This window comes from Alosa pseudoharengus, unplaced genomic scaffold (genome assembly GCF_046254945.1).
Source record: "Alosa pseudoharengus isolate Yale_2024_CS ecotype anadromous, Long Island Sound unplaced genomic scaffold, YU_APseudo_1.1 YU_APseudo_1.1_scf_1, whole genome shotgun sequence".
Lineage (NCBI taxonomy): Eukaryota > Metazoa > Chordata > Actinopteri > Clupeiformes > Clupeidae > Alosa > Alosa pseudoharengus.
This window is the reverse complement of record NW_027468564.1, coordinates 59,363,542-59,383,910: the sequence shown is the minus strand read 5'-3', so window position 1 is coordinate 59,383,910 and position 20,369 is coordinate 59,363,542. Positions and strand designations below refer to the sequence as shown.

At 39.6% G+C, this 20,369-nt stretch overlaps 1 protein-coding gene across 3 annotated transcripts in view; it reads left to right on the top strand.

The window, feature by feature from the left end:
* Nucleotides 1-20,369, top strand: part of LOC143135122 (atlastin-2) — a 41,174-nt gene that overhangs the window by 4,958 nt on the left and 15,847 nt on the right. For all 3 annotated transcript variants that reach the window (XM_076295861.1, XM_076295856.1, XM_076295846.1), the window contains exons 3-11: nt 2,218-2,352; nt 2,530-2,634; nt 7,924-7,974; nt 14,648-14,704; nt 16,507-16,599; nt 16,684-16,822; nt 18,017-18,144; nt 18,230-18,286; nt 18,709-18,780. In XM_076295861.1, coding sequence (XP_076151976.1) covers nt 2,218-2,352; nt 2,530-2,634; nt 7,924-7,974; nt 14,648-14,704; nt 16,507-16,599; nt 16,684-16,822; nt 18,017-18,144; nt 18,230-18,286; nt 18,709-18,780 — 837 coding nt within the window. The remainder of the gene's footprint in view (nt 1-2,217; nt 2,353-2,529; nt 2,635-7,923; nt 7,975-14,647; nt 14,705-16,506; nt 16,600-16,683; nt 16,823-18,016; nt 18,145-18,229; nt 18,287-18,708; nt 18,781-20,369) is intronic.

The window sequence follows — 20,369 nt, the reverse complement described above, 5'->3', positions numbered from 1 at the left end:
AGTAACTTACTGTGACTTACTGAAACAACAGTAACTTACTGTGACTAACAACAGTAACTTACTGTGACTTACTGCTTTGTCAAGATGCTTGAAATGTACCATCACCATGATTCAAACATAACTTTACTTAGACATACTTTGAATGTGGAACACTTGCATTTATATTTGAGTTCGGAAAATTTTGTTTGGAGTCGCTCCATTGAGAAGTCACAATGCCCGAACCAGAGGTGTTAAGGCCAAGGTGTTTTTAGTCGACGAGTCATTTTACTATTGACTGCCTATTTAAAGGAAAATTCCAGTTTTTAGCACTTTAAGGCCCTTTTCTGGTTTGTTTTGGATGAACTAGAGTGGTGGACACCAAAATTTTGACGATTGGTCCTGTCTCGACTTTTCTGACTCGTTTTGAATCGCCTTTTCACTTCTCAGGGTGGCTGGCAATGGGCATACTGTAGTAGGCTACTCAAACATGTCCTAAAACAACCCTTAACGTTCGTTTTCAAAACTGTGCAACTCACCGAGTGGTTAGTGGTGTTCGTTGATGTTCCAAAACAAGTAGCGTAGCGAAATACAGTTTCTGTCGTCTTTTATTTGGCATTTTGTAAAATCCCATTGATTTCTGTTGGAAGACTCATTGCATGCTGCGCCACTGTCTATGCTTCAGGTTCAAATACGAATCATACATTGCGCCGATATATTTGCTTTTAATAGTCAACGAACTCCACTAACCACTCGGTGAGTTGCACAGTTTTGAAAACGAACGTTAAGGGTTGTTTTAGGACATGTTTGAGTAGCCTACTACAGTATGCCCATTGCCAGCAACCCTGAGAAGTGAAAAGGCGATTCAAAATGAGTCAGAAAAGTCGAGACAGGACCAATCGTCAAAATTTCGGTGTCCACCACTCTGGTTCATCCAAAACAAACCAGAAAAGGGCCTTAAAGTGCTAAAAAACAGAATTTTCCTTTAATTTTGGTCTCCCGCCTCAAACGGCTCACTGTAATGTTATTAACTCTTGAGAAGTACAATGACTGTCTTTGGATGTTAAACAGAAAAATAAATAAATAAATAAATAAACAGGCTACTTAGACTTTTGCAGTAATTCAATATTACACAGAGCTAAGCGGGGGGAGCTCAGCTAAGCGTAGTAGACTAGTCCAGACTCTGACTATTATGGCATTGTGGAAATTTCAATAAATGAAGTGAAGAGAGTGTCTCACATTGGTAGCGCAACGGCGTGTCGTTTATTCATTCATGCAAAAAAATTTAAAACGAACATGACGCCACCCGTGATCTCAACAATCAAGGTTCGCGTCATTAAAGAGACAGCATCCTTATAACACAGAACGAGATAATACATTGACATGTCGTGTGGAACGCATCTCAGATCGTAGCATAACTCACAACACCGAACACACTTGCCACAAGTAGAGCTGTAGCTCGACATCATAACATATCAGCACTCTGAAGTTTGCGGGAACCCTCCCATACGCAGCCCCGACATTAATTAGTTCTTGTGCCAGCTTTGGAGGTTTTCCACACCTCAGACTTTGCTTTCTTTGCCGGTGCAACTAAAACGTAAATGCCAGAGGCCAGCCTCCGTTTCACCTCCTCAGCATCCATTTTTGCATCTTTCTCGCAGCTAAATCACCTGACCGCTCATTTACCCTACCGCGCAAGGCGAAGTGCAAGCCCGAGCCCGCGTGAAATGATAGAAATTAAGCCCGAACCTGTCGTGTCATGCCTGGTTGGTAGGCTAAAATCAATGGTTACCATGGGTGAAAACTCATGAACTTTGGCACCCATATCATCCCTTACAGTGTCTATTCAGGGCCAGAGATTTTTCCCCAGGTGTGGCCCAGGGACTCCATAGCGCCCCCTTATGTCACTGAGTCTTGTGGTCAGCAAATAATTTTACCCCCACACACAAAATTTGGTAGGGATGTGGACCTCCCTAAGACGAACACAACGGGATGTGGTTCATGCCAAAAATGCAAAGTGAGTAAGTGCTTCCAATGTGTGCATTGTTGAATTCCGAAATGACTCCTATGACACCCGCCAACTGTTTCCTCTGCCCACAACTGTTTCCAAATTAAAGTTTGTTTTTGCATTTTATGTTAATATCTTTTTTGCATTTTCATGCACTGGTAATTCCGAGGAATTACATTTTCTAGTTAAAATGTGTAATACTTCTCATATCAATCCATCCTTTTTGACTATAGAAGTCAGATTTCTGGCTTGGAGGGAATGATGAGCCCCTTACAGGCTTCAGCTGGAGAGGAGGTTGTGAGCGTGAAACCACAGGCATCCTCGCATGGAGTGAAGTGTTTGTAGTGGAGAAACCTGATGGAAACAAGGTAGTAAAATTTGTGTGTTGTATGTATGGTGTTTTATGTAAGAAATGTGTAATGTAGTGTTAAATGTGTAGTGAGAATTTTTTTTGTATGACATCATTTTACAAATAATAATGACGTAACTACTCATCAGTAATTGATGCTGAGAATGGTGGATCTTGTTCCTTTTGTCTGCCATAGGTTGCTGTTTTGCTTATTGACACACAGGGAGCCTTTGACAGTCAGTCCACTATTAAGGACTGTGCTACTCTTTTCGCTTTGAGTACCATGATCAGCTCTGTTCAGGTGACTGTCATCTTGTTAATTTTGTTTTGCATTTTAAATTTCCTTCTTTCTTTCTTTAAAGGAATTATCCGGAGTAAAATACACTTTAGATCAATTTACGGATGATTGGGAGTACATACGTTGAGTTGACATCCAAATCATGTCATTCGGATGTGTTTTAAGAAAGTTCAATGTTACCGTTTTTAGTCAAAACTCGTTAGCGTGGAAGTGAGAAGGGCATATTATTTCGCCGCTACAAAACGCTATTTTTATACCTCTTCTACAGTTCCAAACAACATTACACTTACGTGGTAGTGAGTAGAGATAGAGAGTCCAGAATGAATTTCATCAAGCCAGTACCTTTCCGGAAATGTTGTCATCTTTGCTGCCATCTTTAGGGGAAAGTTCACAATTTCTTCGCCGTTTAAAAAAAACCATACAACTTCATTTCAATTTCAAAAGAAATACTGGACTATGTCTTTTTTTTTTTTTTTTAAACGGCGACGAAATTGTGAATTTCCACAGCACACTTGGCAATTGACTCCTACGGACTTTCCCCTAAAGATGGCAGCAAAGATGACAACATTTCCGGAAAGGTACTGGCTTGATGAAATTCATTCTGGACTCTATCCGACCACATAAAGACCTCGGGATACTTCGGTTTGGCCTTAGGGACCCTCTACTCACTACCACGTAAGTGTAATGTTGTTTGGAACTGTAGAAGAGGTATAAAAATAGCGTTTTGTAGCGGCGAAATAATATGCCCTTCTCACTTCCACGCTAACGAGTTTTGACTAAAAACGGTTACATCAAACTTTCTTAAAACACATCCGAATGACACGATTGGGATGTCAACTCAACGTATGTACTCCCAATCATCCGTAAATTGATCTAAAGTGCATTTTACTCCGGATAATTCCTTTAATGGACAAATTTGTGTCTTTGTATCTTTTGGTACATGGCTGAAAGATACAGATGTATTATTGCATTATTTTTTGACAACCCCTGTTAGTGCTGGGCGGTATACCGGTTCACACCGTATACCGGTGTATATTTTCGTTATGATATGAATTTTTAATATACTGCCATACCGGTGTATTTTATTACACAGCGTTTGGGAACGCTGCGCCGCGCGACAGTGTTTCAGATGGGACTTTTTTCACACGCACACATGGTGCCACTGCGAGGCATAGTGAGGGTAAACACAAAACACCTACTTTTTCCCCTGAAGTATGACCCTTAAAGCTTAATTTCTCTTTAGGTAGGGGGTTTATTTAAGGGTGTTTCAATTGTTTCTTTAGTTAAGGAACAACGTTAATGGATACTGCATTGAAAGGGATTTACCGTCACGAAAATTCTATTGAGATTGTTCAACAGCTGTAACTAGCTGGCTAGTAGGTGAGGTCGTTAGCAACCCATCGAACACAGTGAAGTTTAATGTTCTTATCATTCATCTCACCTTAAGAATATTCGCTGAAATTATCCAGATAGCAAGTAAAGCATGTTATAGACATGCACTGAGCAATACTAGCTGGCTAGTTAGAAATTATCCTGACTGTCATCAGTGCACCAAAACGAACTTTTTTGTTAATGTTTTGCCTAGCGAACCGAACCGAAGCTCATGGCAGGCTAACAAGACATCCACATCCACATGAAGTTAACGTTAGCCTACCACTAACATCATGTAAACCACACAATAACATTAAGGCATGTTTCTGATAGGCCTATTTGACAGCATACCTGTCAACACTCCCGTTTTTCCCGGGTTTCTCCCGTATTTCAAGGTCCTCTCCCAGCACCCTCCCGTTTTGTTATTTCTCCCGGAAAACTCCCGTAATTTGCATGGCCATCAAACTTCATTTTAAAATCATTGATGCATTCAGGTTGCCAGATTGTGTATGAAATACACCCTACACATACACGATCACTTAGTTTCAATTTCAACCGTTTTGTCATAGGCTATAACCTGGCAACCCAAAACCCAAATAAGGAAGCGGATGCCAACTGCGCAGCCTGAGTCTCGTCGTAAGCAAGCGGGCTAGATGAGGGCCTACTCCAGAACTAGCTGTTGTGAAATTGTTGGGAATTTAATTGATTAACACATCACATAAACTGTTATTGAGTGTTGTTGATACACTGAGCTTGTTCCCTCGGAACCAAATCTGACAGCAAGCAGCTTTGGAGTTTTGGAAGTAGGCTGCAGGCAGGCAGCTGGTGGATATAACTGGCATGTGTAAGGTAATGGTAAGGTAAAAGCAACGACCGAAATGCAGTGTTGAAACACGTGTATGAAACGTATTAAATATGCAAACACAGATCCGGTATAAACACTGACCCCCCCCCGAAAAAAAACTCCCGTTTTTGGAAAGATAAATGTTGACAGGTATGTTTCAGATGGGACTTTTTTCACACGCACATATGGTGCCACTGCGAGGCATAGTGAGGGTAAACACAAAACACCTACTTTTTCCCCTGAAGTATGACCCTTAAGGCTTAATTTCTCTTTAGGTAGGGGGTTTATTTAAGGGTGTTTCAATTGTTTCTTTAGTTAAGGAACAACGTTAATGGATACTGCATTGAAAGGGATTTACCGTCACGAAAATTCTATTGAGATTGTTCAACAGCTGTAACTAGCTGGCTAGTAGGTGAGGTCGTTAGCAACCCATCGAACACAGTGAAGTTTAATGTTCTTATCATTCATCTCACCTTAAGAATATTCGCTGAAATTATCCAGATAGCAAGTAAAGCATGTTATAGACATGCACTGAGCAATACTAGCTGGCTAGTTAGAAATTATCCTGACTGTCATCAGTGCACCAAAACGAACTTTTTTGTTAATGTTTTGCCTAGCGAACCGAACCGAAGCTCATGGCAGGCTAACAAGACAACTTCATGTGGATGTGGATAACGTTAGCCTACCACTAACATCATGTAAACCACACAATAACATTAAGGCATGTTTCTGATAGGCCTATTTGACAGCATACCTGTCAACACTCCCGTTTTTCCCGGGTTTCTCCCGTATTTCAAGGTCATCTCCCAGCACCCTCCCGTTTTGTTATTTCTCCCGGAAAACTCCCGTAATTTGCATGGCCATCAAACTTCATTTTAAAATCATTGATGCATTCAGGTTGCCAGATTGTGTATGAAATACACCCTACACATACACGATCACTTAGTTTCAATTTCAACCGTTTTGTCATAGGCTATAACCTGGCAACCCAAAACCCAAATAAGGAAGCGGATGCCAACTGCGCAGCCTGAGTCTCGTCGTAAGCAAGCGGGCTAGATGAGGGCCTACTCCAGAACTAGCTGTTGTGAAATTGTTGGGAATTTAATTGATTAACACATCACATAAACTGTTATTGAGTGTTGTTGATACACTGAACTTGTTCCCTCGGAACCAAATCTGACAGCAACCAGCTTTGGAGTTTTGGAAGTAGGCTGCAGGCAGGCAGCTGGTGGATATAACTGGCATGTGTAAGGTAATGGTAAGGTAAAAGCAACGACCGAAATGCAGTGTTGAAACACGTGTATGAAACGTATTAAATATGCAAACACAGATCCGGTATAAACACTGACCCCCCCCCCCCCCCCCCGAAAAAAAACTCCCGTTTTTGGAAAGATAAATGTTGACAGGTATGTTTCAGATGGGACTTTTTTCACACGCACATATGGTGCCACTGCGAGGCATAGTGAGGGTAAACACAAAACACCTACTTTTTCCCCTGAAGTATGACCCTTAAGGCTTAATTTCTCTTTAGGTAGGGGGTTTATTTAAGGGTGTTTCAATTGTTTCTTTAGTTAAGGAACAACGTTAATGGATACTGCATTGAAAGGGATTTACCGTCACGAAAATTCTATTGAGATTGTTCAACAGCTGTAACTAGCTGGCTAGTAGGTGATGTCGTTCGTTAGCAACCCATCGAACACAGTGAAGTTTAATGTTCTTATCATTCATCTCACCTTAAGAATATTCGCTGAAATTATCCAGATAGCAAGTAAAGCATGTTATAGACATGCACTGAGCAATACTAGCTGGCTAGTTAGAAAGCTAGTAAGCATATTAGCAGAGAGGTTTTATTTTAAATTGTATAATTTTCAAAAAAGTATAATTATTGCAAGTTGCACTACTTTTTGTATTGGTTTTATACAAGATGTTTGTGAAATTTGCACAGTAAAAGTTCTGTATTTTGACTGCAATTGTCTTTGCATTCTGATTAGATTCTTCATTAGTATCATGAGTGGCTCTTTGTAAACAGCATCATTTTCTGGGGCCATGCAAAACTGCATTAGCCTACCACTAGTGTGGAGTTATTCTACATCATGACAGTAAAATAGACCATCCTTAGTCAATGTACTGCAGCAATTCCTCTCTCAACCTGTAGAAAATGCTGTGAACATCTGATTATGCATGAAAAAAAAAAATACCGTCATATACCGTGAAACCGTAAGAATTTTTAAAAATACCGTGATATACATTTTTGGTCATACCGCCCAGCACTAACCCCTGTCCAACTCTTGTGTGATTCAGTTTAAGAGGTTTGAATTTAAATAATTTAAATATTTATTGGTTTTAAATCATTGGGATATTTATATAGTAGCTTTATTTAGGGTAAAATACAATTGTCTCCTATTTTTTGTCAACGAAAAATAAGTTTTAGTTTACAAAAATACATTTTAGTCGTATCTTGTCTTATCTCATTAACGATATTTCATGTTGATATCATCACAGTCGGTGTTGCCTTGTCTTAATCTTGTTTTAGTCATGGAAAAAAGGTCTAAAAATACTAGTGTGGACAAGTGTAACACTGTTAGCTGTCTGCCCTGTCTGTATACTACAAAGCTAGTGTGCTGAGGTATTTATAATGAAAGACTACACCTTCAAGAATTGATCTACCACTATCACCACTAGTCTGGGATGTCATTAATTTTGCTTTTTCTCTGTGTTATTTCATACCATCAACTTAACATTAACACAGACAATTACATTTTGTTAACTTTGTAAGGCATGAAAGCACAGTTCAAATACCATACATTTTGTACAATTGTCAAAATGCCATTTTCTTTGTAACATGCCCCCACTGTTTAGGTGTTTAGAGAAGTTTCCGTTTTGATAGCGTGATGGTAATACAAATGATTTTTGCACTTATCAGATATTTTGGAATACATGTGTAATTTCATTGTAGTGTTTAGTATGTTGTTAGTATGTTATTAATGAAATTAAATACTAGATGTAAATCACTTTTTGTATTGATCCTGAAGTGTGTTTTTGTTTTTAAACTTGTAATTTTGTCAATTGTCTTTCAGGTATATAATTTGTCACAAAATGTACAGGAAGATGATCTTCAGCACCTTCAGGTATAAAATACTAATGTTTCTGTTAATAATGAAAATGCTTGTTATATTTGTTGTTTGAATAGCAATATTTGAAATCACAAGGTCGATGACAATGACACTGCACAAAAGCACAACAGAAAGGGGAGAGATCAAATTTGTGTCTTCTGAGTTAATTATGTCAAGAGAACGTTATGGTTATGGGATTTGGCATAAGATAGCAGGGAGCAGATCGAGTAAGTGCAGAGACTTTTTAATGTGGAGACACAGCATCTGTTAGGTTCATCAAACTGAGCAATTATTTTAGCAACTTTTTCAGTGAAAAATGTTGCAAAGTCATCTGCTGACAGTGAAGTAGGTGTTGGCGGGGGTGGTGGATTGAGAAGAGACTTGAAAGTAGAAAAAAGCTTCTGAGTTTACGCCGGAACGAAACAGTAGGATGAGGAGCTATCCAGATCCGTTATGAGATAGAGAGGGGCGGGGCAAGGAAAGGCTGTGTGCGTGAAAAGCACAGCTCAATGAAAGAATTGTATCTAATTTAAATAGTAAAACATATTATATAATATTATTGTGTGGCGGCCACTGTAGATTTTATGGCGGCCCGCCACAGATTAGTCAATGTATGGGAAACACAGAGTACAGTTACGTAGCAGAATTATATCAAGATCCTTACCAGCCTTGTGAGTAGGAGGACTGTGGACATGTGTGATATTAAATGAGGTGAGTAGGGGACAGGAAGTCAACTGAAGACGAGTTATCCAAATGAACATTAAAGTCTCCAAGGATTAATAATGGACATGTATCCATTAGAATAGCAGACAGTAGAATGTCTAACTCATTCACAAAGCTGCCAAGTTGTCCTGGAGGGCAATAAATAACCACCAAGTATAATTTGTAGGGCTCAGTTATGATGATGGCATGATATTCAAATGAGTTGTGGTTCTGAGCAGGCAGCAACTGAGTAAACCTCCAGTCATCAGAGACAAGAAAGCCAGTCCCGCCTCCTCTACCAGATGAACGACTGGTATGCGAAAAGTCAAACTTTCGCACCCTGCACCCTGCGTCTATTACATAGGGGGAGAACCGGGACTTTTTAATGAAATGTCGCTTACAAAGACATCGTACCACACTGAAAGCTGATATTTTGTCACTAGCAACCTACATCTGTCCTCTGTCAAATACAGTTGCATTTTCAGCTCTGAACAAAACCATTCATGAGTTATTTAAGCAGAAGTTGAATGTGCGTGTTTCATTCGTCCCTCCTGGCCAGTACGAATGAAACCGGCATGAGTGGTGAAAGAAACATACAGTTTAAGCTATGTACTTCCCGCAACTTCAATATTTGACAACATATGATTATAGGTGTTATTTTGGATAGATTGCTGACGGGCTATAGGCCTACATATCTGTTAACAACTTTTTGCCGTCATCGTGAAGCACGTATCTCTCGGTTATGAAAATATATCATGCAATATGCCATTTTTTATAGTTAGAACAATATGTGTTCCATATTATATCATGTTTCTATAGTGCAACATGTTATTTCACTGTTTTTACGTGGGTTAGGGCACCACACATCCAAATAAGTGCCCTTAATGACCCACAGGCCGTCAGTGTCCATAGGTTAACATTGCAAAACTCGAAAGCTTGCCAGGCCTCCCGTGCCTAGTTACGGGTTACTAAGCCACGATTGGCCTGTGGCGGCACTCAAATTTGGCCTATTGAAAAACGTATGTGATTGATCCAGCTACAAAAGACAGCGCTGGTTAAACAAGGCGCAGGTAGTTGCTTGCTAACATGCTAACGCAAAGTAGGTGGCTGGCAGATAGATTGTACATGAGCTCAGACATAGTTTTTAGATTTAATAGTGCTTATTTCTCGCTGACTTTTATAAAATATAAGGGCACAAACCCCTAAACTTATTTGTTACAGAAATACTACCATCTATGAGTTAGCTCCACCATCCTCCATTATTTTTTCGAGTTTGCTTCTCACTGAAGTTGACTCTCAAGTGGTGTTACGTTGCTTGGCGACGGGAAACACCAAGGCTAAGATTATAATTATTTTTGTGGGCGGAGGATGAACTAACAAAAATCTAAACAAATTATAGAAAACACAATTTTGTATCTTAAATTAGTTTAGTAAATTAGATAAATTAGTTCAGTGTTTCCCATACATTGACTAATCTGTGGTGGGGCGCCACGAAATCAAAATCGGCCGCCACACATTAATATTCTATGTTTAATTTAATTTAAATTAAATATAAGATCAAATCCTTGCATTGCCATTGAGCTGCGCTTTTTACGCACGCAGCCTTTCCTTGCCCCGCCCCGCTCTCTCTCGTAGCCTGCTGCCCCTGCACGTGCATTTACCAAAATATTCACGATTGTTGTTGCCACATAGAAGCATTGCATAGAAGACGTCTGGCTAAATTGCTATTAAATCCGCTTAGCATCGTGACCATGCTGCGCAAATTTGTTCAAAACTGCTGCATTGAAGTTAACTCTGCTAAGGTCTTATCACAACATAGTAGGCTACATTGAAGAGACTAAACTAAGTTAAAGGAGAATTCCGGTGTGATTTTGACCTAAAGTGTTTTGAAACATGATACCGAGTGTGAACGTATGTCTCATAACCCATCTCGGCTTGTCCCCTGCACTCCGAAATCTGGCGCTAGTTAGCCAATGCTACCAACAAGGCGGTCAATGGTGGTGCCTCGGCATCGGCATAGCCATGCAAATAAATCACTGTTTTACACCATTTACTTTGAAAAAGCACTGGTAGTTTACTTACAAGACGATTTATACAGACAGTATCTTCACGAAGTTTAGCGTTTGCAGCCATCTTGAATTTAGTCACGATAAGTCGAGCGACGAGTAAGAATGAACAGGTATGATAAGGCAGTGGTTCTTAAACTTTTTGTCTGGCGACCCCACAAAAAAGTATGGCGAGGTCTGGCGACCCCACTTTCCCCAAACCCATTCTAAGTCCTTACTCAAATACCCCCCTCAAACGTTAACAACTAAATCAAGCAAAAACTAGAAAGCAAAGTCATTTGTTTTATTTACTCCATATGAACAAGAACCGAGAAAACCAAACAATCACGATTAAACAAGTGTAGGCTGCCGCCATATCAGATCAGAGCGCTATGTGCGTAGCGCACACACACACAAGCACGCATACACACATACACATACACATGCAGCATTAGGCCTACAACGTTACATTAATTATATTTATGCGATAACAATAACAATATTTTTTTATTTCCCTTTTCTGGTTTACTATTTTTAACAATTTCAATGGGAAGGGTGGGCATGCTTCCGTGAACATAGCAAGTTAATTCTAGGAGGAATGCTGCATACGGTGACACGGAGATTTTCCTCTACGGTGCTGAGCCGACATCTGTATTTTGAGATGTCATTTCATTTTGACAGGTTTTAAGCTCTCATTCGCCAGAACATCGCCGCAAATCACACATTGTGGGTGGTCGAGGTTATCTTTAACTTGGCAAGTGAATGCATATTTCAGAAATTCTTTCTGATAAAGCCGACGCGCCGTTTGTTTTTTATTCTCACCGGCCTGTAGACTTGTCCCATCTGAGGATCACGGAGGAGTAGACGCACTGGTAGATGGCACTTCCGAGCTTTTGTTCAATTTTTTAAGCAGCCACCTGTCCATTTTGGCTAGTAGGCTATGTCTTTTGTTTTGTTTTACTTAAAATAGCGGGAACAAGTTGAGTTTGCATAGTGGGAGCAGATAGTTACATTGTTTCTATCAGCGGACCAGTAGCCCATAGGCTGAACCAGATCTCGTTGAAAGACGAAAACATTTCTCTCTCTTCTCTTAACTGCATGTAAATAAGAAAAAGGCAGAAAAGGCCAATATTTTCCTTTGTTTCACCTAATAATAATTTCAGACTGAATACAGAAAATAATTGGCGACCCCACGGAAGTTTTTGGCGACCCCTAGTTTAAGAATCACTGTGATAAGGGATCAGATTCCAAAAATAATTCTGTGGAAATGCATGGATTACAGTTTCTTCCAGTAGCAGCAACTGGAATCCATGCATTTCCACGGAATTATTTTTGGAATCTGATCCCTTATCATACCTGTTCATTCTTACTCGTCGCTCGACTTATCGTGACTAAATTCAAGATGGCTGCAAACGCTAAACTTCGAGAAGATACTGTCTGTATAAATCTTCTTGTAAGTAAACTACCAGTGCTTTTTCAAAGTTCTCAATGTCTCGTTTTAAATGTCAGGGCCCTCGGGAAGTCTACCAATGAAGTGTGGAGATACATTGAGCCTCGTAAATGGTGTAAAACAGTGATTTATTTGCATGGCTATGCCGATGCCGAGGCACCACCATTGACCGCCTTGTTGGTAGCATCGGCTAACTAGCGCCAGATTTCGGAGTGCAGGGGACAAGCCGAGATGGGCTATGAGACATACGTTCACACTCGGTATCATGTTTCAAAACACTTTAGGTCAAAATCACACCGGAATTCTCCTTTAAGTTATGCAATCAAGCAGTATCTCAAAGCTAACGTTAGAATACTGTTTGGATGTCGAATTTAGCATGCTTAGCCTACTTACAGCTGCTTGTCAATTTCGTTGAAGGACTCATTTTATTGACTCTTGACACTGAATGTTTGCAAAATCTCGATGTAAATGGAAAAGTGTTTTCCAAAATTCAAAAGTGCTTGTCCCAAGGAGAAGTACGAACCTTTATTTTAACTATGTAGAAAACGTTATGAATTGCATCCACACATCATCAGCAGTGTTACAATTGCAAGGGTTCCCTCACGAACGTCTTAAAGTGACAGGCACTCAATTAGACCTATACACTACCAAGACGATCTTAATACCCCCCCCCCCCCCCTCGTTGTCCAAGTCAGCTACCGCCATAAATTGAATCCAATTCTGTGGGAAACACTGTAGTTGGTAACGGAACTAGTGTTGTCACGATACCGAAATTATGACTTCGATACGATACCTGCCATAAATATCACGATGATCGATACTAAGGCGAAATACTAAGATATCTGAAAAAAAAGGACTCGTACCTCCTCCAAGTGTATTGAGTCATTTGTGTTGAATTCGGTGCACTTGTGTGGTGTGCAGGTCAATTCTGGGTTCTAAACTTCTAAACTTACTACATAATTATTATTTTTTATAGTCAGTAAAATAGTAGGCCTACTTTGTGTGATTAAATCCTTTATTGTTTGTTATAGTTCATTTACATTGTGTTGTGTTTTGGCAATAAAGTAGCTTTAAATAGCCAAACTAGGCTAGATCAAGGTCAGTGTTGAAAATACTGCATGCAAATCACTGAATGCTATGCAGAGGGGCCTAATCTTTAGGCCATCTGATGTACAGTATAGGCTACCCTAGGCCTTCCCGTGTTTATGGGATTTCTTTGACAGTTGCAAAGGGAAAATGTGAGGATGGTCTTCTTTGCGCCCAGTGTATAAGTACGACGTTCCAACCACCCAGATCTTCGTCAGATAGGCCTACACCATTACCTGTTGCAATATATCTGTGTGCATTTCTACATTACATCTATTTCTTTGATAACATGATTTGCTACCACGTAACAATAAGCCGCTATTATTATTAGGACTCAACACGCTTTGGTGGTAATATATGCTGTGGGCTTTAATTAGCGCATTTCGGGTAGCCTATCCTACATCTGGGCAATAATTATTGAACAAATTGCAGTCTACATGCCATGACAAATATTACCAGTAGTACTCACCGAACGTGAAATAGATTGTTTGGTAGTGTTGGTAATGTTATTCTGGCGTGAACATTGCGCTTTCATCACGTTAGCACCCTATGATTACAGCTCGTTATGTCTCGTCAAAATGATTACAGCTCGTTATCTCGTCAAAATTCATTGATGAAGGAAGGTTCGGTTTATCCCAGAGAACCATACTCGTTTCACTTAGGCTAGACTAAAACAGAAGAGAAGAACTTGGCACTAACCATGTAGTTGTGTTTTCTATAGCATATTCGTTAACCTGTCGTTCTTTGAACTCTTTAAAAATGTTGGGATGTCTGTGAGGTGTTTAGCCAAGTTCCATGTGTAGCCTAGGCCTACTGCTTTTAAATGACTTTGAAACATATTTTACAAACGGGCCTCTGTGTACCTGATGGCTTGCCTTCACTATTCGCGATGTATCCGCAATAATTCCAGTCCAGATTTCACATCACCTTTTGTTTTATCCACAAGGCCGAGGACTGTCGGCAAAGAACTATGTTGACGTTGCTGCGCACTCACTCAGAGCTGCCTGCTTGACACGCCCACTTGCCTAGATGCGTGCAAGGAGCAGAGAGCAGCAGTTCACACAGACACAGAACGTTATTATTTTAATAAAGTATCGATTCTAAAAACGTCGGAAATCGTATCGTTTTTTGCGTGAAGGCATCGTGGTACCTTTTTAGTATCGATACACCGTGCAACACTAAACGGAACTGTTGTATGAAAGTAATATGACACTCGTGGTTGTAGAGTTAGTAAAGGATATTGCCATGGCTGTAATTGCCTTCGGCCTCGTGCCTACGGCAGAATTACAGCTGTGGCGATATCCTTTACCAACCCCACTCCCACTCGTGTCATATTGCTTAAGTATGTGTATGCTGTACTGTATAAAAAGAATAACACAAAACTTAAACTTGTTTTGTTTCACAGCTTTTTACAGAATATGGAAGACTTGCCATGGAAGAAGTCTATTTAAAACCATTTCAAGTATGATTCATGATTTTCAAGTTTTCAAACCCCTTTCAGCACAGTGTTTCACAACATCCTAACTAGTTTTGCACAGAGGTTGCACCACTACCAGCTTACCAGTAGTCAGCTAGAGGTGTGAAAAAGTCTGAGGCCATGACTTACTTATAATATGATGATTAAATGAATTATCATGAACTTAAGGTCGCTCAAAGACAGACTAATCATCATAAGCCCTTTAGCCCTTTACAAATGCGTGTTTTTGATGTCCTCATAAATAGCAACAGCTGACACCAGCAGTGATTTGACTGTTTTAGGATACAAAGAAGATGAATGGTGTACAAATGCTTATTTGATTCCTATAGAACCTTTCTAAAGAAGTGGATGGAACAGTTACAGTAACTTATCCAGTCAATAAGTGGAATGCTCAACTTAGTTGGTGAATTTGCCCTTTTCATTATTTAATAACTTCTAATAATCAAGCATGCTATGCTGAGACTGCTTATGTCTTCTGACCTAGAGAATAGAATGAGGGTGAGATATGCCTCTAATGTGCTAAGTGTGCTACATTCTCACCTGGGTGTGGATTGCCAGGGTCAGTGTTGGGAAGTAATGGAATAGGATATAACGGGATTGCATATTTAAAATACAAAATATGAGTAACTGTATATAAATACAGTTACAATTTAAATGGGTGAAATACAGTTACACTAATCAATTGATGGGATTACTTGTTATATTGTTATAACATGTAGGCCAAGGTTTTTCAAAACTCAACGTCAGATATTTTTAACCCAACTATGTAGGTTCTGAGGTATCTCTCAAGTGGTTCCTTTCTCTTCCCCCATGTGTTATAATCGATAGCCTTAAGGGAAAAGCTAATGCCTAACGTGATATTAGTTTTGCATTCAGCCAGCATGTTTTAGGACAGTATAGGTTCTCCTTATTTGAGTGTTCTGCAAAAAGGCATGTAACTCCCATTGATCTGTTCAAATTCATAACAAAATCTGTGTATACCTGTATTTGTATATTATTACACGGCTCTTCACAATGCAAGTAGAACACTCCATTGACTTGAATGGGATTTCCCAAAGTTCTAGCGGTAATTATTTTCGACTAGAGGACCTCTGAAAAAAAGAATGACTGCTGTCAATGGCAACGGAGTTTGTGCTTCTAATTCAGGTTTTTCATATCACTCCGCAACTACTGGAACTTCATTCAAAAGTGAAAAGCAGACGGTTGATCAGCTGTGTTCTAAAGAATGTTTGATTCAAGTTCAGCGTGTGTTGTTGTAAACTATTTGTTTCTCAGCAAAAGCCACGATGAACGGTAACAAATAGGCTATAGCCTAGGCTATGTAGGCTAAAGAGTCATATCGTGGGGAGTTTATTGTTTCGTTTTGGCAAGTAGCCGTGTAATAAGCGGGATCATGTATTGAACGCCGGTCATTACTTCGGGACTTATTTTCCCAATAATGACCGGCGTTCTATACATTATCCCTTACGTGTTACAACTTTACATAACCTCACATAACTGTTTCATCCACTGCTAATAAATTATAATACAATGGTGATGTAATCCAAAGTATTCAGAATATGTTACTCACTTTGAGTAATCTATCGGAATACGTTTTACATTACAAAATACATTTTAGGCCTTGTATTTTGTAGTGGGATACATTTTAAATGTAACCTTCCCAACCCTTGGCCGGGTCATATCTCTCCATCTTTCTAATGGTACACTAACAAAAACAACTATGTAATAGTTGGTAACTATCTACAATATCTTGATATGTTACAATAACACCCTTTTTCTTTCGACAGTCCCTGGTGTTCCTCATAAGAGACTGGAGTTACCCCTATGAACATGCTTATGGCCTCGAGGGAGGAAAGACATTTCTAGAGAAAAGGCTTCAGGTAGCATAATATTAAGCACCTTATTCAATTGTTGTTTTATTCAAGTTAATATGTTGAGTAAAATCTCCTCTTGATGTCTACCAGGTGAAACAAAACCAGCATGAAGAGCTGCAGAATGTCAGGAAACACATACACTCCTGCTTCTCAAACATCAGCTGCTTCCTGCTGCCTCACCCAGGCCTCAAAGTTGCCACAAACCCCAACTTTGATGGCAGACTCAATGGTAGTTCTACCCTGCCCCTGTGTTTTATAACAAATAATATGTGTCAACAATTGAAAATGGTGATTAGAAGTATAAGTATATATACTCTTTTGATCCCGTGAGGGAAATTTGGTCTCTGCATTTATCCCAATCCGTGAATTAGTGAAACACACTCAGCACACAGTGAACACACAGTGAGGTGAAGCACACACTAATCCCAGCGCAGTGAGCTGCCTGCAACAACAGCGGCGCTCGGGGAGCAGTGAGGGGTTAGGTGCCTTGCTCAAGGGCACTTCAGCCGTGCCTACTGGTCGTGGTTCGAACCGGTAACCCTCCGGTTACAAGTCCGAAGCGCTAACCAGTAGGCCACGGCTGCCCAAAAGTAGAATAGTTCAGACCACTCCATGAATGTTCTTTTACATTTTGTGGACCTTTCGAGGGAGAATCTTTTGTAAATTTATTTCTTTAAGAAATAGGCCTGATACATGCTTGCAAGTTTGTTCGCCAGCTACAGCAGCCATCTACCTAATGTTCAACTGCAGAGCGCGTGATGGAACTGTGTGTAAATGTTTCAACTTCCATTTCAATGGGGAAAAAAGCCGAGTAAAGTGCAGCACAAGCGGCAGCTTGCTACTCGGCTGCTCTTGCGCATGCTGTGGTCAAAGTTCACCGCATTGCAGCGCCCAGCAGCAAACACAACACAAATCTTTGGGCCATTTGCTCAACCCAAGGCAACCTACTGGCGAGTGCAGCACATGTTGCTTCCTATGTGTAAGCCCCCTGAGGCTTGAGCACTAATGGCTGCTGATTTTTTCTGTTGAAAATATTACAAAGTAATCTGCAGATTGTGGAGGACGAAGGATTGTTAAAAAATAGAAAAGTTTGAGCCACTGTTTATCTTTTCTTGTTAGAATGCATTGTTTGCAGCTGTCGCTGTTGGAGAAAAAGCATATAGCAGAGACTTGTAGTTATCGATTGTTGTCATCTCTGTGGATTTTTGCCATTTTCTCAGCTGTAGCAACTGTAAGGTCCATTCCTATTTTATGAATATTATCAGAAAGCCACACTGACTGGGATTAGATAGTCCAAGTGTATACTTTCATGCATATACCATGCAAATGTGTTTCTATAGAAGTGTCCTAATGTGAGGTTTTTACTGTTTTGTGGGGGCATTAGATCATGACCGCATCACTTAGTTTTCTCCATTCCCAACAGATATTGATCACGAGTTTAAAAAGGAGCTGATCAACCTTGTTCCATTACTACTGGCCCCTGAAAACCTTGTTGAGAAGGAGATCAGTGGATCCAAAGTCACTTGTAGAGATCTTGTACAATATTTTAAAGTGAGTGGTCTTTTTCCGAATTTCTTTCAGATCATGTTTGCCATCATGTTTGTCATCAATATATACATATATTTACTTTCATAAGGCTTATATGAAGATATACCAAGGAGAAGAACTGCCACATCCTAAGTCAATGTTACAGGTTGGTTTGAACATGTCTCTTATCAGTGATATTTTTGTATATTGTTTATCTGACCCACCAAGGCAAAACCAGTCGGAAGTCACAAGTTGAGGTACATGGAGAAATACATTGTGTATGCTAAAATGTACTAATGTAAATTTCAGCATCATTTGATAGTGTTGCATCCACATTTCAATAGTTTAAACTCATTTTTCAAAAATTCATAGCTTATGCATTTCAAAATGTTTTGCATCATTGGAAAGACTTTTTTTTTATTGCCTTTAATGAATTAATTTATTTTTAATCAACACAATAAGTACGTTTTGAAAAATTCACCCAATTCACGTTTTGCCCTGGAGGGTTGAATATTTTGTATTCATATTTTGGAGTTATATGGCAAGATGTTATGACAATACTTTTGTGGTGTGTCGCTTTACACATAGGCAACAGCTGAAGCAAACAATCTTGCAGCTATTGCTGGAGCCAAGGACACGTACAACAAAAATATGGAGCAGGTGAGATGGCAAAACCAGCGTTATCTGCACTGATTGTGATTATTAACTATTAGCACACCACACAGCTAGGGGCAAAAACATCTATCAACTAGTTGGCTTGTCTGTACTATGGTGAATGTCAGGATCTTTCTTAAAGAACCTTCCTGAAAGAACAAGTCACAAGTCACAAGAACAAGTCAGTTGGCCTTTTACAATGACTTTTTGTGATGGAGTAGCCCAGTGTTTCTCAAACTGTGGGCCAGTCCATGATGAAGAGACTGGTCTGTGGAGCATCAGAGTTAAATTATTCCTTGTGTTTCTGTCACCTGTTATTGTAATTTGTGGAACAACTGATCATGGAATCGTGGCCCAATAGGAAAAGTAAACAAAAGTTTCCCCGATCTTGAAATACTTGCTGATTTAGTGTCATCAAATATAGAGGCATAAATCTGGGTGAAATTGCTATAAGTGTACAATCAATGTCTGTGCATGCATGCGCGCAAGAAACTGAGCCCACTCAAGCTGCACAGATAATGTTGGCAGTGTTTCCCCTACTATGTATTCATCAGCTGCAAAAACAGTCGCCTAATTTAAAAAAAACAAAAAAACAAGTGAACTTCGGGAACAGCTGCCGTTCGTTGCTCTCCAGGTTTGATGTCAACAAATAATAGTAGGCTAACATTGAAGGCGCAGTCAGGGATTTCACAGGAAATCACATTTGTTTGAGTTTATGGTTAAGTTCTCCTATAATCCAAGATAGATTTTCTTCGAGTTGTTATGCTTTTGAGCATTTATTTTAACAAATGACATGGAAAACAAAATGCACAACAACGCCATCAAGCCTCACGGGTCGCCACGGCCTTAAAGTGACAGGCAATCAATTTCACTTGGACAGCAAAAATATAGTGTAATGACATGAAAGAGAAGTCCATATAGTTTATACATTCTAAATAGTAATAGTTTAGCTCACAGGTGAGATGAGGCCAATGATTAAGCTTTATTTTTTTGTAATTAATTGTAAATAATAATTTCTGTGTTATGCGTTGTCATTTCATTTTTGTTTCATTTAAATTTCTAATAATAATGTAAGTAATAAGTAAGGGATAATGTATAGAACGCCGGTCATTATTGGGAAACTAAGTCCCGACAGGGCGAACAGGATCTTGCTCCGCCCTGAAGGGACTTATTTTCCCAATAATGACCGGCGTTCTATACATGATCCCGCTTAGTACACGGCTACTTGCCAAAACGAAATAATAAACTTCCCACGATATGACTTTAGCCTACATAGCCTAGCCTATTTGTTACCGTTCATCGTGGCATTTGCTGAGAAACATAGTTCGCAACTACACATGTTGAACTTGAATCAAACATTCTTTAGAACACAGCTGATCAACCGTCTGCTTTTACTTTTCAATGAAGTTCCAGTTCTTGCGTAGTGATATGTAATACCTGAAGTAGAAGCACAAACTCCGTTGCCATTGACAGCGGTAATTATATGTTTGCAGCGATAATTACATGAAAATATTTTACCGTAGAACTTTGAGAAAGCCCATTCAAGTCAATGGAGCGTTCTACTTGCCTTGTGAAGAGCCGTGTAATAATTACTA